The sequence below is a fragment of the Linepithema humile genome, chromosome 4 (genome assembly GCF_040581485.1).
Source record: "Linepithema humile isolate Giens D197 chromosome 4, Lhum_UNIL_v1.0, whole genome shotgun sequence".
Lineage (NCBI taxonomy): Eukaryota > Metazoa > Arthropoda > Insecta > Hymenoptera > Formicidae > Linepithema > Linepithema humile.
Window position 1 is genome coordinate 1,313,734 of NC_090131.1, and position 25,710 is coordinate 1,339,443.

Genomic DNA, 25,710 nt, shown 5'->3' on the forward strand with positions numbered 1-25,710 from the left:
CCTTAACTGGATCCATTTTTTGAGCCGGCGGAACTACATGGCTAGATCCACTTTTCGCTATGGTAAAACGGCCGATTGGTGCATGTCTGTGCTAGATCCACAATTATGGATCTGAAAATTTCCAGAAACCTTCCTTCAATAGTGAGGAACAAATGTCTCACTGGAGATTGTCTCAAATTTCAAGTTCCCTCGATACTTTTTGTCGGCGAAACTAAAACAACGTGGTACCGACTAGCCTCAATTTGCAATTAATTATTACCCATACAGCACACAAAGATTGCATACACATTGCATCAATCTTTTATCGCAATGTTGCAATATTGTAAATTCACTGCAAAATGTTGTTGCATCATTGCTGTGGGATTGCAACAACGTTAAAATGTCCGCTTTTAGGAAGATTGTAACGAAATATTACAGTAATATTGCAATGTAATGAATTTGCAATAATGCATTGTTATTGCAATCTTAAAATAATGTTGCATATATTTTTATTTATTCGGACATTTATCTGTCCGATTTTTGAACAATCAGTTCAATATCTGAATTCTCTGTGTTGAGGTCGTATCAGAAAAATTAAACTGATAAAAATAATTACTATGTCTTTAATCTTACTAGCCACTCTTTGCAAGTTTCATATAATCATCTTGACTAAAACTTAAATACGAGATAGATTTTGCAACGCGCGTCGCATAGCGGCAAACGAACAAACTAGCGATTACCGAATATTGCTATTGCAATGTTATTGGAATGTTGCTGTCACATTCTCATGAAATATTACAATTACAGGTTGCAATAATGTCTCAACAATATTACATTGCAACTTGCAAGATTGTAACATTGCTGCAATGTAATTGCAATGTTCTGTGCTGTATGGGTATTAAACAATAGACGATTTCCAGCTTCTTTATTGTTTTGTAAGCATCGCTAGACTATACTGCATGCGTACATCAAATTTCAAACAATTTCAACAAAATTTGGCCAAATTACGACGATTTATATCTAAAAATTTTATTAAATTTGGGGATAAAAATTTTTCAGTTTTTTATTTTTATTAATAAAAATAAGCATCAAACAAAAAAACTGCAAATAGAAAAAAGTTTCGTCTCGTCCATTCTCTAGCCTATATTTAAAAAAAATTAATTTTGCAACTTTCAAAATTTTCATGCTCTGAGACGTTTGGACAATACTTTTACAGGATTTCGAGCGTTGAGCGAGTTCTTCGATCTGGGCCCTCAATTTTTAATAAATATAGTCAGAAGCGATTTAACGTCAGCTGACGGTTTAGAAAAAAGAGAGCCAAAGACGATTTATTTGTGAGCTGGCAAATTGTAAAAAATATTGTCAGAGGCGATCTAACGTCAGCTAATAATTTTTAATAAATATAATCAAAAGCGATCTAACGTCAGTTGACAGTTTAGAAAAAAGAGAGCTAAAGACGATTTATTCGTGAACTGGCAGATTTTAAGAAATACGTATTTCCCATACAGCACACAAACGTTGAATCAATATCTAAAAAACGTAGAATTGTAACATTATGAATGTTTCAGCAACGTTGCGAAATATAGATTCAATGTTGAAAAAATATTGAAGAAATGTCTAATGTCCGCTGAATTGCAATGTCTGCAAGACAAGAAACATTAATTCAATATTGATTCAACATTTATTCAATGCAGAATTTATATATATTATGCATTATAATAATGTTTTGAAAAATTGAACGAAATAAATGTTTAAAATTAATTTTTATTTAAATATATATATATATATATATATAATTATATTATTATTTCTTATTAATAATTATTGTAATAATTATTATATTATTTCAAAAGATAATAATTGTTAAATGTTGTTTCTACGTTATAGCAACATTTAACAATCAATATAGCAAAATCAACATAGATTCAATGTTGAAAAAACCTTTATACTTCAACATTCAACATTGCAATGTCTCAGCGACGTTATTTCAACTTTCTGTGCTGTGTGGGTTTCTTTTAGTTAGTAATTTACTACACGTGTAGTCTGTTTATGTTTTATCGGATAATTTATAAGGTTATTTAACCTTTTTTCTCGCAATTCAAATTCTATCGTATGGCTATAAAATGCGTAGTTAAGAAACTTGCAAGAAATTACGTATTTTACATAAATATATTTTACATAAATATATTTTACATAAATATATATACATATTTTTCATATTTTACATAAATTAATAAATATTACACAATTGCATGCGAATATTCAGCGACGTATATCCTTCGTTTCTTGTATATTTTAGCATATCTGATAACATGTATATTACATATATATTACTATACAATTATATGCATTTACAATGTTGCCACAATTTATATATTTTATGCCCCAATAAATGCAGTTTGCACCAGTTATATAGAAAGAATAATTAACGTAACAATTGTTATATGTAAGTTAATAAAAAAAAGCATTACCCAAATATAATATTTTAAAAGCTGGTTGAAGTTTGGAACGTTCCTGGAACGATTTTTTAAAAATAATTTGTCGCTCTTGTCCTTTTGCAGGGAGGAAGTTTTGAGACCCACAAACAAAGTACAAAAGAGACCGATCCGATACATGCGTCGGAAGACACCCTTTTACCCGAAAAACCACCCCTAAAATCATTTAAACAATTCTAGCCAAGCTAAAAATAATTTGTCGCTCTTTTCCTTTTGCACGGAGAAAGTTCCGAGGCCCTCACACGACATACAAAAGAGACCGATTTGATACATGCGTCGGAAGACACCCTTATACTCGAAAAACCACCCCCAAAATCAATTAAACGATTCTCCTCAAGCTAAAAATGATTTGTCGCTCTTTTACTTTTGCATAGAGGAAGTTCTGAGGCCCTCACACGACATGCAAAAGAGATCGAACCGATACATGCGTCGGAAGACACCCTTTTGGGGGTGGTTTTTCAGGTGAAAGGGTGTCTTTTCAAAATTGATTTTTAAAAAGTCCAAAAAATATATTGAAATTTATGTAACTTTTATAAATAAAATATATACTGTACTTGTTCTTTTTTTACATATTTACTATCGTAGCAAGCTTATACAAATATGTGATTTATTTTAGTTTAATTCACGGCGTGTATTAATTATATAAGTTTACTCTAAATTAATAATTTATACTTTAAACTTTGCTACCAAGGATATCATAATTTACGTAAATGAGTGAATATTAAATAATAGCAGCAGTCATTATTTTATATCTCCAGGGTCATTAATGTCGCACATCCGTTTTTTGTCTTTTGTCACTACCCACACGGAACAAAAAGCTCTAATGAGGCTTGTAAATTACAGTATTTTGACATAAAATACAAAATATCTTGTAAAACATTCAATTTTTGGGAATCTTACCTTAATACTTTTATGCATAAAATAATAAGACGAATCAATTGGTATAAAGAAAACACATAGTTGCTTTCAAGAAAAAGTATGCAGTTGCATGTTGCAAACTACATATTTTTTCGTCCCGGGACTTAATTGACACCCTGTATATTAACATGTATGTTAACGTAACATTCTATGTTCAATATCTACTAGAAAATAAATATAGAATGACACGTTTTTACACATTTGCTAAATGAAATGCATTCAAAGATAAGGTAGAAAAATAATAGCTGATAAATCGTATATTTTTCAACTTGTAAAAATATTTGATATTTCTAAAGGTCTGTGTCCACGATGCAAGAAATTGGTCCATTAGGATATCCACTAGATGTCCATCATGGAGATTCGAAATTTCTATTAGATGCCTATGTAATCTCCTATAAATGTCTACTAGACATCCACAATTCCGCATTACGGCCGGTATTTATAGTCATTTCTTATATTTAAGATTGTCTTAAGTCGTCGTCATCGTCGTCTTAAGATACTAATATGGCTTTTTGATTGGTTCGTAGCATTTTAAGACAAAACTTAAGACAATCTTAAATATAAGAACGGACTATGAATACCGGCCTACATATCTCCATTCGACATCCCTGGTGAAAAATATTCTCAGAATTTTTCATAAAAATTTTCAGATTTTTTACAAAAATTTTATAACTTTTTCAGAAAATTTTAAGATTTTTTATATGAATTGGCACACTTTTCAGAAAAGTTCAGAAAAGAAATAAAAATATATGAATAAATTCATTATTTCTCATATTTTCCAGATCTGTATATATTAAAGCCCGTGTCCACGATGCAAGAAATTGGTTCGAGTTCTTGGCCCAAAATGGTTGGATTGCTTCAAGAAATGTGTAACCAATCAACTTGCTGTTTTTCCATAAGAACTTCAATTTAATTGGCTATACATTTCTCGGACCAAGAACTTGGACCAATTTCTTGCATCGTGGACACAGACCTTTAGAAATATCAAATATTTTTACAAGTTGAAAAATATACGATTTATCAGCTATTATTTTTCTACCTTATCTTTGAATGCATTTCATTTAGCAAATGTGTAAAAACGTGTCATTCTATATTTATTTTCTAGTAGATATTGAACATAGAATGTTACGTTAACATACATGTTAATATACAGGGTGTCAATTAAGTCCCGGGACGAAAAAATATGTAGTTTGCAACATGCAACTGCATACTTTTTCTTGAAAGCAACTATGTGTTTTCTTTATACCAATTGATTCGTCTTATTATTTTATGCATAAAAGTATTAAGGTAAGATTCCCAAAAATTGAATGTTTTACAAGATATTTTGTATTTTATGTCAAAATACTGTAATTTACAAGCCTCATAACTCGAAAAGTACTCAATGAAAAATAACTTCATTATAGTGTTTTGAAAAGCTCTTGACACCAGCTATTAGATTTTGGAATCAAAAATAGGGGTTTCTATTTAAGAAACCTAACCTAACCTTGAAATGACCTTGAAGGTCAAGCTCAAGGTCAAATTAAAGGTCACCGTTGAATTCCTCGTTGAAAATTACTTCAGAAATGACCTTGACCTTTTTCAAAAATACCTTACATGAGAAAATATTCAGCCGTCCCGGGACTTAATTGACACCCTGTATAATGTACCCATCCCATATTAAATAATTTAGTCTTAAATAATCTATATTTACTAATAAATAACATTAAATAAATAAATAATATTACAATCAATAAATTTCAATTAGACTTATGTTACTTACATTACAAAACTAGAAAATGGGATTATTATTATTAAATGTACAGCGGAAATGATACTACATTTGTAAGTTTAAAGTCCTCTAAACTTGATGTATTGGCTAATTACGTCAACTTGCTTATAAAAACTGAGCTTCAGCGCTTCATCATTCAGTCTTCAAACGATATTCGATATTACAGTGATACAACGCATTTTCAAATCCAAATATCATAAAAACACGTCGCAACAAGTAAAACCCAATAAAATAAGATAAGTATATTAGCATTTATTTTTCTGCATTTGTATATCCAATAAAACAATTAGAATTATGGGTACCGAAAAAACATATAAATCGTATATTAATACCGAATCCAGTGACGAAATTGTTATTTCTGGTATCGCTGGTAGATTCCCAGACTCAGACAATATAAAACAATTACAAGAAAATTTATTCAACAAAATAAATCTTCTTAGAACAAATCCTCGATGGAATATAGGTAATTAATTTAAAATTATAGCTTTGTATTTATATTTAACTGAGATTAATGGTTTTTCCTTTGTCAGTAATTACAGTAGATAATTCAACATTTCAAAGACATACTTTAAACTATAGTTTTACAATAATAAATATACAGAACATAATACAGTTACAATTCATAAATATATATTTGTTAGAACATCCGGACTTACCAGCTCGCATGGGAACAATTAATAATCTGGAAAAATTTGATGCCGATTTTTTTCATATATCTTTCAAACAAGCAAATTTACTTGATCCTATGATAAGAATGTTACTGGAACACACTTACGAAGCAATTATCGATGCAGGGATCAACCCAAAACAATTACGAGGAAAAAATACTGCAGTAATCGTAGGGACGAGTTACATTGAATCACAAGAGACACTTTTGTATAAAAATTTGCAGGTGAAACAAATCATTGATTGATATAGATAGTAAAAATTGATATAGATAGTAAAAAAAATTGCAAATAAATTATAAAAATTATTATTTACATGTATAAATTATTATTGCTTAAATATTGCTATTAGATAAGCAACATAAATATCTTTCATAGCAGTGAACCCACAGTGGCAAATATTTTTTCACATTTTGGATCTAAAAAGACCACGAAATTAAGAAAAATTATTGATTTATGAAAATATAATAGTACAAAATAATTAAAATAAATTATTCACATATTGATTTTCGTAATTACATGACCAATATAAATATAACACTACTTCCTGTAAATTAGATAGGCGGGGGAACCATTGCAGAATGCGCCAAATATGCGGTGGCAAATATGCTATCTCACTCATTCCATCTGAAAGGACCATCCTATGTTGTGGATACTGCCTGCAGCTCTAGTCTATACGCTATTGCTTTTGCATATGATTGTATTATGTCAGGCCGATGCGAGGACGCAATAGTTGGAGCCACAAATCTTTGTTTACATCCTATTACAAATATGCAATTCTTTCGACTTGGTATTATTTTTAGTAAACTTACTTGATTTTATAATACAAGCTAATCTGATATACTATGTTGAAAGAATACATACTGTACATAATTTTAGGTGTTTTATCTTCTGATGGATATTGTAGGCCATTTGATACTGCCGCAAGCGGTTATTCGCGTTCCGAAACCATATCGATAGTATATCTTCAAAAAGCTAAAAATGCAAAAAGAATTTATGCTATATGTAAACAGATTAAACTTAATAATGATGGTTACAAAGAAGAAGGAATAACATATCCATCGACACACATGCAAAGTGCTTTATTAACAGAGTTTTACAATGAATGCGAAGTACTACCATCTTATTTGGATTACATCGAAGCACATGGTACTGGTACCAAAGTTGGCGACCTTGAAGAAATCAATGCTATCCGTTCTGCATCAATGCATAACGTTCTGTGTCAAAATAGAAAAACTCCATTGATGGTAGGATCCGTAAAATCCAACCTTGGTCACGCAGAACCTGCCAGCGGTATCACACAAATCGCTAAGGTAAAACAATTTATTTAAGAAATTATTTCATCATAACATACAGACAAATAGTTTAGAATAACAAACAAATTAAGACATTTAAAACAAATTATCAAAATAATTTTTTTGTGTAATTTGATCCTTATATATTTTTGGTAATTGTTTACTATCACTGCCTCACCTCCGACTTTGATCCAATTAGGCTCTTTCGACGCGTTTTTTTTTTTTTTTAAACTTTTTCCTCTCGCAAAATTGTCGCTCTCCTCCGCGAGACGAGATATTTAGCGTCAAAGTTGACGACTTTCCAGGTTAAGAAACCTGTCATTTCGACGAATTGCAGCAACATGAATATGTGCTGCGGTCACGCGCGCATGCGTACTAATAGAATTGTGCACGAAATACAAATATTTTCGATAATCATTAATTGTAAGTCGCAAACCCACGTTAAGTAGTATAATTATGAACCTTGCTTTGCGTAGACACAGGGTATTCCGCCCCCCCCTCCGGGGGGGCGGACCCCCTGTGTAAAATAAAAATAATAAAACTTTCGTGCGTATTCCAGAGCGGCATAGATTGCTTGATCTATCAAACTAGCTTTAACATTATATATTTTTGTGCAATCTAAACTAGTTTTAGCATTAAAGTAGCTTTAGATTGTACAAAAATATATAATGCTAAAGCTAGTTTGATAGATCAAGCAATCTATGCCGCTCTGGAATACGCACGAAAGTTTTATTATTTTTATTTTACACAGAGGGTCCGCCCCCCCGGAGGGGGGCGGAATACCCTGTGTCTACGCAAAGCAAAGTTCATAATTATACTACTTAACGTGGGTTTGCGATTTACAATTAATGATTATCGAAAATATATTTTATATTTCGTGCACAATTCTATTAGTACGCATGCGCGCGTGACCACAGCACATATCCATTTCATCGAAGTGACAGGTTCTTAACCTGGAAAGTCGTCAACTTTGACGCTAAATATCTCGTCTCGCGGAGGAGAGCGACAATTTTGCGAGAGGAAAAAGTTTAAAAAAAAAAAAAAACGCGTCGAAAGAGCCTAATTGGATCAAAATCGGAGGTGAGGCAGTGATAGTAAACAATTACCGTGTTGTAACGATGCAGCCCGCTGCATCGTTACGGCTACGGACCGTACATCGTCCGTAGCCCACCAAGGGCGCATCGCGCGCCGATAAATTTCGCATCAAAAACAGCGGCGGTCAACCGCCGAAAATCCCCCACACCCGACCGTTCCGAAATTCCGTATTGTGGGGGACTCGCCGCCGAAACCGCCGATGCTTGCCGATTCGAAATCATTCGGCCGCCAGCCGGGTATAAAAGAGGCCCGGCTGAACGTCTTCTCACCAGACTCCGTTCGCTGATCGACAGCGAACAAACCTGCTACGAGTGTCCTCGTAGTCCCGACCGAGCATACTCGGACTCTATGCCTTTACCAGCACACGAGAATTCTCGTGTACCGCCGAGCGTCCTCGGTATTCTTTGATTCCAGGATACGAATATATTCGTATACCCGCCAAGCGTACTTGGTTCCTCCAGGCCACCGAACTCTGTATTGCGGGCATTTCCGCATACCTAGCCAGGTCGCTATTCTAAATTCCGTCTTCGTACGAGCATCCTCGTACTCCCGCCGAACGTAATCGGCAGCCTAAGTCCGCACACCGCGTTTATTCGCCGGGATTTCATAACGATAATCCGTCCGGCAAGCAACACCGCGTCGACCAATCCGCGCCGCCGAATAGTCCGCATCGATCTACGATCGAACAGACTCGCGATACTACGAACGCACTCACCGACGAGCGCTCCGTCTCGTACCAACCGTTGCGACACGATCGCCCGCGCTTGCGCTCTCGCCGACCGCACCAGGACGCCTCACGTCATACTAAATAATTATTCCACCGTCGCCTCAAATAATTATTTCATTATTACGATACGCCGCATTGACTTTCACGTATACTTCGCATTTATTTTACGCCGCCTTAAATAATTATTTCGCCGCCGCTCGAATAATTATTTCATTTTGCCGATATCTTGCATGTATTTCCACGTGCTTTCGCTCTTATATTTTGCGCCGCTTTAAAATAATTATTTCACCATTGCTTAAATAATTATTTCGCCTTTGCCGATATCTTGCATTTATTTTCACGTTGCTTTCACTTATATTTTGCGCCGCTTTAAAATAATTATTTCACCATTGCTTAAATAATTATTTCGCCTTTGCCGATATCTTGCATGTATTTCCACGTGCTTTCGCTCTTATATTTTGCGCCGCTTTAAAATAATTATTTCACCATTGCTTAAATAATTATTTCGCCTTTGCCGATATCTTGCATTTATTTTCACGTTGCTTTCACTTATATTTTGCGCCGCTTTAAAATAATTATTCCACCGTTGCTCAAATAATTATTTTACCAGTAACGAAACTCCGCATTTATCTTCACGCTACTCTGTATTCGTTTCACGCCGCTTTAAAGAACTATTCCGCTATCACTTGTTAATTACTTCACCGATATTTGGCTAATTTATATACTATTTCAAATTCATCTTGCACACGCTTCGCATGTATGCACAAGCATTGTAGCAGATCATTCGAGGCAAATCGTATCAACATCTTTCTCAATAAACACTGTTTCATTATTTTTCTGATAAACGAGTATTTGGTTTATTTGAGATACCCCCAACCGACCGAACCTGGATTCCGGCGAGCTAATCCGCGTCCGCCGAAGCTCACACGGTTTCAGTGTTATTAATTATTTAACTGTCTAACAACAACAAAAAAATCAAGTACTATAATTAATTCAAATTTATATATCAAAATTTATTAATTTTTATAGGTGATAATAGCATTTGAAACCGGTTTTGTACCGCCAAACATTAATTTTACATCACCGAGGAACAATATAGACGCCTTAATGGATGGAAGCATTCGTGTCATCACAGAAGCAATGCCGCTGAAAAATGGTTATGTAGGCATAAATTCTTTCGGTTTCGGTGGAGCCAATGCTCACATGTTATTACAATGGAATGTTAAAAAAAAGATTAATAATGGAGTACCTACTGATGATTTACCAAGACTTGTGGTATTGTCTGGATGCACAGAAGAATCAGTAAAATTGTTTTTAGATGATGTAACTATTTCAGCAACAGCACTAACATCATTTCTAACAGCAAAGAACATTATATTACGTATACTACATATATATTTGAAACATTTATTTTGTAGATTGCTAATCATCCTATAGATGTAGAATATATCCGTTTACTACACGACATTCACACAGACGACATAGATGGTCATTCATGGAGAGGATACATTATACTGGATTCTCGGCAAAAAAATTCCATACAAAAAATTCAAAATTGTAAAAGCGTAAAACGATCCATTTGCTTCATTTTCTCTGCCTTCGCAGAATCCCAATGGCCAAAAATGGGTATGTATCCAACATTCAACATTTTTTATATGTACAAATTGAATAATGAAATAATACACAAATTTTTAAATTTTATCAGGTCAAGAGTTATTAAAGTTTCACGCATTTGCGAATGCTGTAAAAATGTGCGATACTATTTTGAAACCATATGATATAAGTATCACAAATATTTTGACGAAAATGGATGTAAAATTAAATGAAAACACTTTACAAACATTTGTTGGTATCATCGCCATTCAGGTATTATACTTTGAAACAGCACATTGTTATATTGTATATAGACGCAAATTTGTAGTGTTTCATCGAGACTCTCGAAAATCGAGACTCTCGTCTCGTCTCGATTTATTTATGATTTCTTGCTGTATACTTTTCATGTGTCAATGTGTAAATGTTTACGAAAGAAAATATTATCAATAATCTATTATGTATAAATAAATAAATAGTACGTAAATGGTTAGTACCCGTAGTAATTTTTTGGAACTTAGATTAAAAAATGATCGGCAGCTGGACGTAAAAATAAAAATGCTCTGGATGTGCAAGTTTACAATTAATTTTAATTACTTAAATGATGTGTTTATTTAGATTTTTATTTGCAAAACAGAGTACAAATATATTCTTATAATAAGGTATTTCTTATTCGACAAATTCAGCGTCGTCAAAAATGTGGCTCGTTAAATCAGAGGATACCCAGGAATTAAGACATAACAATAGACGAGCAGATTTATTATTAAGCCGATTTCGGTATTTTCTGAATAAAGCCCGCCTTAGAAAATAATCGCTCTGTTGGAACGGATGTTGCAGGGATACTAAGAAAATCGCGCCATCTTTGCTAAACATGAGTATGTTGTCTGATTATTTTTCCACTATCGAAATCATGAGACGAGACCGAGACGAGACCGAGACGAGACCGAGACGAGATCAATTGAGACGAGACTGAGACTTGATCATCGAGACTTTTCCGAGACAAGATCGAGATCAACCCAAATCTCGTCTCGTCTCAGAAAAGTGAAACACTACAAATTCGAGTTTATTAATATCTGTTTTTATATTATATTTACTTTATTATAAAATATGTTGATAATAAATTGTATTATGTTTAATGCAATATATTTAATGATTATATTGTTTATTAATTTTGTAGATTTGCTTAGTAGATCTCTTAACATCTATAGACATTATTCCGGATTATATAATTGGTCATTTTGCTGGTGAACTTGGTTGTGCTTACGCAGACGGATGTCTGACAATGGAACAAACTATTCTGTCAGCGTACTTTATTGGTTTAGCATGTGTGAAAGAAAAACTAGTTTACAGCTCTATCGCAGTTGTCAATTTTGATTACAATTCTCTTAAAGGTCTATGTCCAGAGGATATTGAAATAATATGTAGAAACAACCAAAACAGCAATATTGTAACCGGCCCCGCTAAATCTATGCAAGAATTTTTGCGAAAATTGCAGGTATGTTGATTTTTTATCTTTTATAAATTATAGATTTTTCTTTATTAATACGTAATGTACATAATGTTTTTTTTTTTAACAATCGAGTAATAACCTAATTTTTAATTTCAATTTGTCGCACTTACTAATATATATTAATTATTTTTTCATTATTAGAACAGTAACATTGACGTGAAAGCAATCTCCTGCAACAACATGCCGCATCACAGTCGTTACCTCGCTTCTCTGAAATCGCAATTTTTTACGAATTTGAACAAAATAATTGCACAGCCGAAAGAAAGGAGTCCCAAATGGATCAGCACCTCCATACCTCGCAACGAATGGTCCTATCCAACATCAAAATTATGCTCAGCAAGCTACCATATGCGTAGTATATTAAATACCGTTCTTTTTGATCAAACAACGCATATGATTCCAGATGACGCTATAATTATTGAAATTGCACCAAATAGCATTTTACAGGACATTTTGAAAGAATCGGTACATCCAAAAGTAACGAACATTGTACTGACTACGCAAAATGAACCAAATGCTATCGATTTAGTATTGCAAGGAATTGGAGAACTCTACAATTGTGGCCGGCAGCCGCGGATCGCTAATTTGTATCCACCGGTGAATTTTCCGGTTAGCCGAGGCACTCCTATGATCTCTCCATCCATTAGGTACAATATATTTTTAAATTAAACTATTGCTTATGTAAATAAACATATAATTGTATAAACTAACGTTATAATACCATCAGATGGAATCATTCTAAAGATTGGTTTGTATATAAATATGAAACAAAAAATCAAATCAAATCCAAAGAAAGACAAATAGAAATTATAATAAATAGCGAAGATTATAGCTTTATGACCGGTCACGTCATTGACGGAAGAAATTTGTTACCTGCGACAGGCTATCTAATGCTTGTTTGGGAAACTATTGGAATGATGAAGGGTAAAATACACACATCAACACCAATAGTATTTCAAGATATAAAATTTATTCGGGCTACTCATTTATCAAACAATGGCCCTGTGAATTTGGCAATTGCGATACAGAAAGGTATGCGTAAAATTTTATTCTTCCAAAAAAGCTTTTAATAATATAATTACAAGAACATGTAACATTTGATGTAAACTTATTTTAGAAGGCAAATTTGAAGTCACTGAAGGAGACAGCGTTGTTGTAACAGGTGTAGTATACGCTGTATCAAATGCCGAACAAGAAATGGTGCCGAATGATCTATTATCGGTGGATACTGACGAGGAAGAACATATGAGTTCTCGAGACATTTACAAGGAATTAAGGTTACGCGGTTACCAATACAGTGATGCATTTTGTGGCTTAAATAGCGCATCAATCTCAGGTAGCAAAGGGCACATCACTTGGATAGGTAATTGGGTGGCATTCATGGACAACATGCTGCAGATGTATATAATTGGAAAAGATGTCAGAGACTTATATATTCCAACAAGTATTGAAAAATTGGTAATTAATCCTGCACTTCACGAATCAAAATTGGGAGACGTGAAATCCGAAAAAAATAAACGTAAGTTTATTACTTACAACTAAATAAATATTTAAAAAATTATTTTTTAAAACGTAACATTTTCTAAATTGCTATATTGCAGAAGTACCAATACGTGTATATAAAGAAATAGACGTAATTAAATCAGGTGGAATAGAGATACGTGGCCTAAAAGCTACCCCAATTTCTCGCCGAAAACCAATCGGAGATCCCGTCATCGAAGAACATAAATTTATAGCTCACCAAGATCGCGCTGATATTTCGTTAAATGAAGCAATTCGAATATCGACGCAGCTAGCGCTAGAGGATTATCAGATCATTAAAGCAACAGCCATAGAGCTAGTGGAAGATACAGATGATGTGATGTTAGAAGATCTATCATCAACGTTACTGATTGAAGCTTTTGCTGATATTCCTTTAATACAAGCAAATGTTGCTATACTAACATCGCCGAATCGTTTCAAGCTAGAGGAACTGTCTTCAAATGTTTCGGTTGCAGATTTAAACGAACCATTTGTAGGCGACAAAGCTTTGATAGCTACAGGATTTAATCTTTTGACGAAACATCAGAATTCATTAAAAAAACTTTTGCCTCTTTTGAGGGATGGCGGTTATCTCTTAACACGCGAGAAATGCAATCTAAATAAATATGAAAAATATTTGAGTGAATATGCATTAAATGTTATTCTGGAAAAGCGTACGGATAAAGAAATAATTATACTATTGAAGAAAAAGGTTATAATAACAAAAACAATTCTCGTCTATATAAATAATAATAATTTCAATTGGCTCGAAGACTTGAAGCAACTTGTAGACGACAAGAATAAACACGACGGCAATAGCAGAATTGTAATTGTTGGAGAGGGGGACTTTGAATGCGGTTTATTGGGTTTTATTAACTGCTTGAAGAAAGAACCTGGTGGACAATTGGTTAGAGGTGTGCTTATTCAGGACAAGCATGCTCCTAAATTTTCCCTACAAGATCCGTTCTATATGCAACAATTACAAAAAGATATATCTGTCAGCGTTTTGCGACCTAATAAAACTTGGGGATCTTACCGACATTTGCGATTACCGCATCCAGAAGTCGAATCCGTAACTGCCGCTTACGTATGCCAAACGGTATGTGAAACCATTTGCCGAAATTTAAATAATTTATCAATGTGCTATTGACACAATAATATTGTGAATTATCTAGTTTTAAATACTTTAAAAAATTTTTCTAACAAGTCTCGCACTTTATCTAACAACTATATTTATTTATTTATTAAATATTTTCCTATAGGTACATGGTGATTTAAGTTCTTTTTGTTGGATAGAGAACAATATATCTGTCGAATCTCATGGCAAAGATATAGTACGTGTAGTCTATTCGTCCATTAATTTCAAAGATGTAATGCTAGCAACTGGCAAATTAACGTCTGACATAAAGTCGAAACGACTTCAGGACATGAGTCTTGGACTGGAATATGTAGGATACGATAGCAATGGACAACGAGTAATGGGAATTTGTGACAATAAGTATGTAATTAAATAACATACATATACAGGGTGTCTGGCAATAATCGCCCCACCGGTCATATACAGATAGAGGAGATCAAACCGAGTAGAAAAGTACTTTATTATTTTTTTATTTCGACCATTTATTTATCGTAATAAGTACTGAGTAATTAACGAAAAAGGATCGGCGAATCTGCGCGAGTAAAGCGCGCGCGGCGAGAAGAGACAGCCCACTGTTACGTGGTCGCTAGGACGCAAAGATCTAGCGTTACGCACCGCTCGTATGTTGCCGTTGTCAATTGTAGAGCGCTCCTCCCAACGCTTCATCGCGCGCCTAGTGATCGCGTAGCAGTGGGACGTTATTCTCACCGCGCGCGCTTTACCAACACCACCTATATACAAGGCCTCTCCACTGAAGTCATGACGTCATCACTAGTAGGCCATTTGTCGTTCAGTCTTGTAATGTAAAACGCGAATTTTTGAACAGTGTAGTGCGTTTTAGTAATAATTTTTTGTTGTGGATAGTTGCTGAATGCCTGTATTATTGAGGTAAGTCATAATTTTATTAATTTACCGAATTATAAACGTATTTAGAAAACTGACAATAATAGGTTAGATTTGGATCATACTTCTTTATTATTGAAATTATGTATTTCTTTTATAGCAATGCCTTTCAAATGTTGTGTGCCAAATTGTAATGGCAATTACAAAAATGGGCCAAAGGTTGCAACGTTTTCTTTTCCAAAAAATGAAGAAATAAAAAAAAAATGGTTACGTGCTATTTGTCGACAGAATTTTTGTCCTACAAATAGTTCTAAAGTAAGTTAATTCAATATATTTATAAATAAAATTAATATTATAAATAATATGTTAACGATCAATTTGTTAATTTATAAATAATCTCAAGACAAAAATTTATGCATTACACTTGTTTTTACTCATCATCATGTTTTAGGTATGCGAATTACATTTTCACTCTTACGATATTGAACGAGAAACGAGCCATTATAATGAAGCTAATGGGAAATTGTTAACTGCTCCATTGCGACATCCACGTTTAATTAAAAGTAAGTGTTTCAAAATAATTTCAAAAAATTCTACAGCTGCAATATTTTAATATTCTAATTGTATTTATCTCAATTACATGTTTATTGTTTTCATCAAGATAATACTTTAGTACAAGATAGTACTTTAGTTATATTTATGAATTACAAGAATGAAATTACAAATATTAACACTTGGAATTCAATATTCCCCATAACGAGACAATGAAATAGTATTCCTTTTCTCATTGCATTTTTTGTTACAGACGCTGTTCCAAGTCAGTTGCTATACAATCCTCAATACTTAACAGAAAGTGAAGCACCTCATCGAGAAAGCCCAGCAAAGAAACGTTTAAAGATGGAGAATTTTTTGATCGAGCAAGCAATTGCAAGCAGCATAGAATCGAGAAAAACGTTTGATGAAAAAAACGGATTTTCTACGTTAGAAGAGTTGTATGTGAAATTGAAGGATCGCATTGATATACACAAGTGGATAATTTCGCACAAAGACACTACTATTTATTTCTTTCATGTAGAAGATACATCATATCCAAATGTTAAATGTTGTGCACGAGTGTCGGAGAATTTCACCGTCACTTTATTTTATGGATCAAGGGAAGTTAAATATCTGAAGAAACTCAAATTTCCATTGGTAGTAAGCAATATCATTGAAATTGAAGATATTCTCGACCAAGCCTTAATATCATTGGAAGAAAAATATGAAGACTGTTCGGTGAAGGAGAATTTAAATATCTGTATCGATATTTTAAATTCATTGTCAACAACATTATCTGAACAAAAGCCGGTTATAGACTTTTTATTACAACAAATTAAACTGTTAGATATTTCGAAGAAAAATGCATTCAGATATTCATGGGAAACTACTTTGTTTTGTGGATTACTTCATTCAATTTCTCCACATGCTTACAAATTTCTTCGTAACTCTGGGCATTTATTATTACCATCGTCAACTACTATAAAAAGAATTTGTAGTAATTTTTCAACTAATCCTCAATTAGAGCAAGATGAGTCAACTTTTCTGCATTACATTTCATCGAAATTCAAACTACTTAATGCTGAGGATAAAACAGTTACATTGATGATGGACGAAATTCATATAAAACCGTATATGGACTATAAAGGCGGAAATATAGTGGGAAGAGCTTTTAACAGTACAGAGTGTGCAACGAGCGCTCATGTATTTATGATCAATAGTATGTTATCAACCTACAGAGATGTTGTGCATATTTTACCAGTAAAAACGCTCCAAGCATCAACCCTCCATGACTTCATTGCAAAAATTGTCATTGGTTTAGAAAATATTGGTTTTGAAGTATTAGCTGTTGTTTCTGACAATAACGCAATCAATAAAAAGGCAATGTCTTTTTTTAGTAATCCACCGAAAATATCGAATGTGTACCGCAATCCTAAAGATTCCTCAAGACCTCTGTTTTATGTTATTGATTCAGTACACATAATAAAAAACATTCGAAATAATTGGATAAATCAGAAACCACATCAGTATATGCAATATCCAGATTTTAATGAACAGAAAATGAGACTTGCTTCATTCCAAAGTCTTAAAGATATGCACTCTACAGAAAAGGATAATTTGCTGCAATATGGGTACACGCTGTCTTTAAAATCCTTATATCCAACGTCAATCGAACGACAGAATGTCAAGTTGGCTTTACAAATTTTCAATACCAATGTTGTTATAGCGCTGCGTGAACTTGGCCCAAAAAAACATTTTGAATATTTTGAAGATACTGCTGCATATATAGAGTTAATTTCTCAGTGGTGGGATATAGTAAATGTTAAAACCTTGCTAAAAGGAAAAAGACATAGGAATCATTTTGAAGAGCCAATCACCAAAAATTCTGATCACATAAAATTTCTAAAAAATTTTTTGAATTGGTTAAACAGATGGAAAAATTGTGAAGGTGGTGGAAAACTAACTAAAGAAACCCATTTCGCTTTATTTCAAACCACAGATGCTTTGATAAAGTTAGCCACTTACTGCTTGGATGAAAAACATTGGAGTTTTTTTTTGTGTGGAAAAATCCAAACTGATCGATTGGAAGAACGTTTTGAATATACCGACAACAAGCTGGAGCACAATATCATATATCAGTTCGTCAAGTTTTTGAATCCGAAAGTAAGCTTCGTATGCAGAATACCGTGCACTTCTTTTAAAGTCCAAAGTATATGGAGATATAGAAATGACTTCGACAGATATCTTGGACTTTGTGGAAAATATCGAAGATGAAGAGGAAGTTCAAAATTCTGGTTTTACATAATTTTCTTTTATATTAAATTTCGTAATATAAAAATTGCATTAAATTCAAAAATATTTTTGGATTTATAGAAATTTGTAAAACAATATTTTTGTAAAAAAAAACTTTCTTTGATTCTATCGTTAAGATAAAAAGTATCGTATTTTGTAGAAAAATTTAGAAATCTTATTTCACAAAAATGATCGTAATAAATAAAAAATAAAATTAATTGAAACTTCGAGCAACTGCATTTTTTATAAACTTTAAACAAATTTGTTTTCCTCATAACTGTATTTTCAAATTTCCTTCCAAGTTCCAATCATTATAATCATTTTTGTTCATTTGTGTATAATCATTTTGTTATTTCATTCTTATTTTCTTAATTCTATTGTTAATCATTATTTTCAAACATTTTAAATAAATCCAAAATATTTCAGAAGCTACCCAGATAGAACATTTTCATAATAATTGTGTTAAGATAATTCTACAATTTGATACTGCAATAGTTTTTATAATAATTACAAAATTAGTTTGTAAAATGTATTCAGCAATAATTGTGTTGGTAATTATGAAAGTGTCTAAGTAACAAAATCTAAAAAAATGAATTAATCACAACACAAAACATGTTTTTACACAAGATATGGATACATTAATTTTTTCAGATTTTTGACCACTTTCATAATTACTGGCACAATTGTGTTAGATGAATCTTACAGTTATTCAAGCATTTACTTTAGGCTTCAATTTTATAAAGATTGCTATATGTTTTAATAATTAATTTTAAAATTAATAACTTCAAAATTTACATTTTGAATTATAACATATTTTATATTTTAAAATGAAACTAAAACTAATATTCTACATGTTTTTCTATCTGGATAGAAAACTATATTAATTTACAACATTTTTTAAAAACATGCATTGACATTTTAAATTGATTTTTTATTAGGAAATATACCCGTATTATTAAGAAATGCATGTGTTATTGATGAAGAGGACCTTAACAATATCGAAGACGATACTTGGCCACTTCTTGTATATGTAGCAGGATACACTTCATATTCAGCGATTAAAAAATTGAAATGCGAATACTGCAAAATTTTTTTAATTGGTGACAACATACATTTTTCAGCTTTAATAGCAGCAAACAATCGAGGAGGTTTATGTAATCCCAACGAAGACGTTATTACGTGTGCAGCATATACTTTCTTAATTGTCCAAAAATTACTAGAAAATGATCACGATTTTCTCGTACAAAAAAATCAACGTCAAATTGTCAAGACTCTAACATTCGAAACTATACGTGATTTGTATTTGGAACTTTTTTCAGGACACTGTTGTTCAAAGCATTCAGCTCAAATCTTAATTATAAAAATTATACATACACTCTGTAACATCTTTTTAAATAATTATACAAAAAGACAAAATGATACCATAAAAAAAAAAAACAATGCCAGACTGCAAAAGAATGAAATAAACTAAAGCTGTTAACATTTGGATATGATGTATCTTCTACATGAAAGAAATAAATAGTAGTGTCTTTGTGCGAAATTATCCACTTGTGTATATCAATGCGATCCTTCAATTTCACATACAACTCTTCTAACGTAGAAAATCCGTTTTTTTCATCAAACGTTTTTCTCGATTCTATGCTGCTTGCAATTGCTTGCTCGATCAAAAAATTCTCCATCTTTAAACGTTTCTTTGCTGGGCTTTCTCGATGAGGTGCTTCACTTTCTGTTAAGTATTGAGGATTGTATAGCAACTGACTTGGAACAGCGTCTGTAACAAAAAATGCAATGAGAAAAGGAATACTATTTCATTGTCTCGTTATGGGGAATATTGAATTCCAAGTGTTAATATTTGTAATTTCATTCTTGTAATTCATAAATATAACTAAAGTACTATCTTGTACTAAAGTATTATCTTGATGAAAACAATAAACATGTAATTGAGATAAATACAATTAGAATATTAAAATATTGCAGCTGTAGAATTTTTTGAAATTATTTTGAAACACTTACTTTTAATTAAACGTGGATGTCGCAATGGAGCAGTTAACAATTTCCCATTAGCTTCATTATAATGGCTCGTTTCTCGTTCAATATCGTAAGAGTGAAAATGTAATTCGCATACCTAAAACATGATGATGAGTAAAAACAAGTGTAATGCATAAATTTTTGTCTTGAGATTATTTATAAATTAACAAATTGATCGTTAACATATTATTTATAATATTAATTTTATTTATAAATATATTGAATTAACTTACTTTAGAACTATTTGTAGGACAAAAATTCTGTCGACAAATAGCACGTAACCATTTTTTTTTTATTTCTTCATTTTTTGGAAAAGAAAACGTTGCAACCTTTGGCCCATTTTTGTAATTGCCATTACAATTTGGCACACAACATTTGAAAGGCATTGCTATAAAAGAAATACATAATTTCAATAATAAAGAAGTATGATCCAAATCTAACCTATTATTGTCAGTTTTCTAAATACGTTTATAATTCGGTAAATTAATAAAATTATGACTTACCTCAATAATACAGGCATTCAGCAACTATCCACAACAAAAAATTATTACTAAAACGCACTACACTGTTCAAAAATTCGCGTTTTACATTACAAGACTGAACGACAAATGGCCTACTAGTGATGACGTCATGACTTCAGTGGAGAGGCCTTGTATATAGGTGGTGTTGGCTTTACTCGTGCGGATTCGCCGTTTTTTTTTCGTTAATTACTCAGTACTTATTACAAAAATAAAAAAAATAGTAAAGGACTTTTCTACTCGGTTTAACCTCCTCTACCTGTATATGACCGGTGGGGTGATTATTGCCAGACACTGTATATCTACTTAATTTATCGTAATACAGAATTTGTGAATAACAAATTTGGTGTTATAGTCTTACATGATTGACACAAATTTATTCAAATAAACAGATAAAATTGTTATTTTGTTTTTTTTTTTGTATACGAGGTCGTTATTTTATAATTGTTTAATCATTAATTTAATTAATGTAATAATAATGTTGTTATGATTGAAGGTGCATAGCGAATGTCGTTGTACGAGAGGAAAATTTTTTTTGGAATATACCCGATACATGGACATTTGAGGAAGCGGCTACAGTGCCGTGTATTTACGGCACGAATTATTATGCCTTATATCACTTTGGAAAAATGAAAAAAGGTGATAAAGTACTTATCCATTCTGGCACTGGTGGCATTGGACAATCAGCCATTCATCTCGCTCTTCAGGAAGGATGTCAAGTGTTTACTACCGTGGGCACTGCAGAAAAACGTAAATTCATCAGAAAACTGTTTCCGGCTATTCCCGATGAGCATATTGGAAATTCGCGAGACACTAGTTTCGAACAAATGATAATGCGACAAACAAACGGTCGTGGTGTCGACATTGTATTAAACTCTTTGGCGGAAGAAAAACTTATAGCGTCTGTTCGCTGTTTGGCAAAGAGGGGTCGTTTTCTAGAAATCGGAAAGTTTGACATTATATCCAACAATCCTTTATATATGTCTTTATTTAAAAAAGGTATCAGTTTTTATCCTGTTCTTTTGGATGAATTAATTGGACGCAATCATAAAAATAAATCTCAGTTATACAAATTAATGGCTAAAGGTTTAAAAAATGGAAATATTAAACCTATTCAGTCGACAGTTTTTCCTAAAACGGAAATTGAAGCAGCTTTTAGATACATGGCAAGCGGTAAACACATGGGGAAAGTACGTTTGCAAAAACTAAACATGTCTTATAAATTATTATTAAAAAGATTGTGCGTAACACGTAATAAATTTCATATTTTTAATACAATGATTTGTTTATAGATTATTATAAACATACAAGAGGATGGTAAATCTTTGGATTCACCTGTTCTTGCACACCGTCGTTATTACTGCCTAAGCGATAGAACTTACATTATACTAGGCGGCTTGGGTGGATTTGGTTTAGAATTAACTGACTGGCTGATACTTAGAGGGGCTAAGAATGTCCTACTAACTTCGGGAACTGGAATAAAAAATGGCTATCAGCGAATGAGGATTGAGTTATGGAAATCGTACGGTGTAAACGTGCAGATAGTTAAAAACGCAAATCTTGCTAATCTCGAAGAATGTGAACATTTTCTACAAATGGCGGAGAAACAAGCACCAATAGATGCGATATTTAATCTTGCTGTGGTTTTGAAAGATTGTCTACTTAGGAACCAAACCATGGAAACTTTCACGGCATCTTTCCTGTCGAAAGCCTGGATGACACAGACATTAGATAAAGCATCTAGAAAGATCTGTTTAAAACTTCGACATTTTGTAATGTTTTCTTCCGTTTCTTGCGGAAAAGGGAACGCTGGACAAACTAATTATGGGATGGCCAATTCCATCATGGAAAGAGTGTGTGAAAAAAGAGCGGAGGAAGGACTACCGGGATTGGCAATTCAATGGGGAGCTGTAGGTGACGTAGGGCTCGTTGCTGACATGCAGGAAAACAATAAAGAGTTAGTTATTGGCGGTACCCTGCAGCAAAAAATATCTTCCTGCCTTGTAGAACTTGAGAAATTTTTGCTCCAAAACCGACCAATCGTAAGCAGCATGATCGTAAGTGAAAAGAAAACGCGGTTATCCGGATTAGACAACATAGTGGAAATCGTTGCTAATATTATGAGTAAGAATTAACAAACAGATTACTTTCTTTCATTGCCTACTTAGAACGTGATAATTTTTGCATGCATTATTTACTTCGATATCACAACATCCCAAAAGTCATTGTTGCACGCACAAATGCGTACACAAACATATATACGCAAACTTTCATGTACAATATAATAAGTCATAACATTTCTATGAATTTTGTATTGCAGATATAAGAAATATGAAAATAATTAATCAAAATACATCTTTGGCTGAACTTGGAATGGATTCCATGATGACTGTGGAAATCAGACAAACATTCGAACGAGAATTTGATATCTTGCTCACTCCACAAGAACTACGAACCCTCACATTTGCAAAACTGATTGAAATGTCCAATGTAAACGTTAGCAACGAGACACAAACTGAAGAGGCAACTGAAGCGGCAACTGATATAAATAAGACATATCTTACGAAAGAACAGAAATTGTTATTTGGTGTTTTGAGAAATCAAGATTTTGTTTCAGAAATTTGTTTAGATCTTCCGACCAACACAGTGGATAATTCAACTCATGTATTTTTTATACCAGGACTTGATGGCTGCGGAACAATATTTAATCATTTAGCGCTAAGAATTAAATTTTCGGCAACATCCTTGCAATATGGCTATATCAGTGTTGCAAACACTTTATCCGAGATGGCTGATCATCTCTTAATGGTATGTAATTGTAATTAAATGTTTTGCAAAAGTATATAATCACAGTTAGTAATAATTTGTATTGTTTTTATTCGAAAGTTTTATTTAATGTTTTGCCTAACTATGCGTTTAAGTTCCTTAAAATTTACATTTTTCATGTTATATTTTCAAAATTTATTCTGTCCTACTTTCTTGTTTTTATAATTATTAAAATTTTTCTATAGACGCGGAGACAGTATTATACCATATTTAACCATAACAATATCATTATCAGAAATTGGATTTTTACAGTGCTATCCGTGCATGGTGTCTTGACAATTATATTTGTTACTATTAAAATTTTTATATTGTCATATGATTTTGGAATAGAAAATGGCATTTAGCTTACAGATGCAAAAGTTGCTAAATAAATTTATTTTTGTCTTTGTTTCTTCAGTGCATATCATCACGAATAAGAGACAAAAAGAAAGTCGTAATAACAGGATATTCTTTCGGTTCTTTACTTGCAATTGAACTAATAAGAAGATTGGAGGCTACGGATACTAAAAGTCGATTAGTTCTCATCGATGGAAGTCCGGAATATATAATGAGTAGTGAAATCAATAAGTTTTGCTATATGAGCGATGAAGAAATTCAAATTAATATTATGATCATTATTCTAAAGATTTATGAAACAGAAATCGATGAAGAGGTAAGACTCCATTATTTATATTTTTGAATTAATTAAATTAATACATTTTTTATTGCAGATATTTTATGTATGCCTTATTTTTTACTGTCAGTTTTATATTGTAAATATTTCTCATTTTATGTTAAGTTGATTTTAAAAGTAGAACGTATAATTTGACAGGTTCTATTAGAATTAAGAAAATGTGAAACTTGGGAAGAAAGATTTGAAGTTTTCGCTCAATACTTTTCAAAAGAAAATTCACTTCTGTCACGCCCTAATTTACAAACATTGTATGCAACAATTTATAAAAACATATTGTCTATTCGGCAATATGATTCTTCTACATTACTGCGTATTAAATCACCCATAACGTTGTTAAAACCTACGTTGTCATATGCACCTGAACTCGAAGAGGATTATGGTTTATATAAGGTATTTTAAGAAAACATTTTATCAGTATTCATTATTTAATATACCAAATTTTACAATATTTTTGATAAAATTTATAACGTTTAAGATAACTGAAAATAAGGTGGTAGTACATTACGTCAAAGGTAGTCACGTGACGATCTTAGCAAACGAGAAAGTGGCGGCTGTAATTAATGAAGAAGCGTTTTAATGTAAGTAATTTTATTATTGACGTTAACAACTATAAAATCTTATTTAAAATAAATGTTGTTACTGTTTCTGAAGTCACATGCATTACTGTGATTAATTTTGTAACTATGTGAAAAATTTTTATTCAATTTTTTTATCTTATTTGCTTTAGATTGCACATTAAAAAATTATTACAAAATATTAATTAAAATATTTTGTTATTTTGATAAATATATGCATGTGAAATTTTATGTGTATTATATGAGTTCTATTTATTATTATTAGTACATTTGCATAAAATATACAATTGCCATGTCTCTACTCAAACTATTATATTTCAGAATGAGGCTTACGCAACCGTAACAGAAGTACATTTTTCGCTAACGGGTCAATACAAAGTTCAACTTGTTTGTCGTACGGTTTATGAGACGTACAACGATAACAAAAGGATAGATTTTGTATCTTCTATTCTATGATATCATCGTACTTTGGTTTTTTGTTTTAAATAAAGAATTTAATATTCTTTACTGGAAACGGAATTTTGTGTAATCTTTTGTGGTGGAGGAATGTGAGCAATGTTTAAAATTAAAATTCAAACTGTGGTTTCAAAATTATTTAATTATAGAAATAATAAAGTAGAGATGCACCGGATACCGGATATGTATCCGGTTATCCTGTATTATCCGGCCTCTGCCGAATAATACTGGATAGCCGGATATTTTCTTTTATCCGGCCGGATA

The 25,710-nt window shown here is 32.4% G+C and overlaps 2 protein-coding genes and 2 long non-coding RNA genes across 4 annotated transcripts; 2 read left to right on the forward strand and 2 right to left on the reverse strand.

Moving 5' to 3' along the window:
- Window positions 1-5,339: 5,339 nt before the first annotated feature.
- Window positions 5,340-25,504, forward strand: LOC105667536 (fatty acid synthase-like). Its single transcript, XM_067354331.1, has 20 exons — window positions 5,340-5,623; window positions 5,802-6,052; window positions 6,384-6,615; window positions 6,705-7,138; window positions 9,972-10,265; window positions 10,361-10,568; window positions 10,648-10,808; window positions 11,710-12,027; window positions 12,184-12,689; window positions 12,770-13,074; window positions 13,160-13,561; window positions 13,644-14,662; window positions 14,826-15,061; window positions 21,413-22,106; window positions 22,209-23,040; window positions 23,237-23,724; window positions 24,140-24,394; window positions 24,554-24,805; window positions 24,891-24,993; window positions 25,312-25,504. The coding sequence occupies exons 1-19, from the start codon at window positions 5,455-5,457 to the stop codon at window positions 24,990-24,992; spliced, it is 7,158 nt and encodes a 2,385-aa protein (XP_067210432.1). The 5' UTR covers window positions 5,340-5,454; the 3' UTR covers window position 24,993; window positions 25,312-25,504.
- On the reverse strand, window positions 6,445-7,835 carry LOC136999724 (uncharacterized). Its single transcript, XR_010890049.1, has 4 exons — window positions 7,299-7,835; window positions 6,945-7,133; window positions 6,690-6,800; window positions 6,445-6,585 (listed from the first exon to the last, which is right to left on the reverse strand). It is a non-coding gene; the product is annotated as an uncharacterized lncRNA (long non-coding RNA).
- On the forward strand, window positions 15,421-18,600 carry LOC105669070 (uncharacterized). Its single transcript, XM_012361814.2, has 4 exons — window positions 15,421-15,589; window positions 15,705-15,859; window positions 15,996-16,107; window positions 16,350-18,600. The coding sequence occupies exons 2-4, from the start codon at window positions 15,707-15,709 to the stop codon at window positions 18,350-18,352; spliced, it is 2,268 nt and encodes a 755-aa protein (XP_012217237.2). The 5' UTR covers window positions 15,421-15,589; window positions 15,705-15,706; the 3' UTR covers window positions 18,353-18,600.
- Window positions 19,449-21,081, reverse strand: LOC105673769 (uncharacterized). Its single transcript, XR_010890048.1, has 4 exons — window positions 20,902-21,081; window positions 20,632-20,786; window positions 20,384-20,495; window positions 19,449-20,141 (listed from the first exon to the last, which is right to left on the reverse strand). It is a non-coding gene; the product is annotated as an uncharacterized lncRNA (long non-coding RNA).
- Window positions 25,505-25,710: the final 206 nt, after the last annotated feature.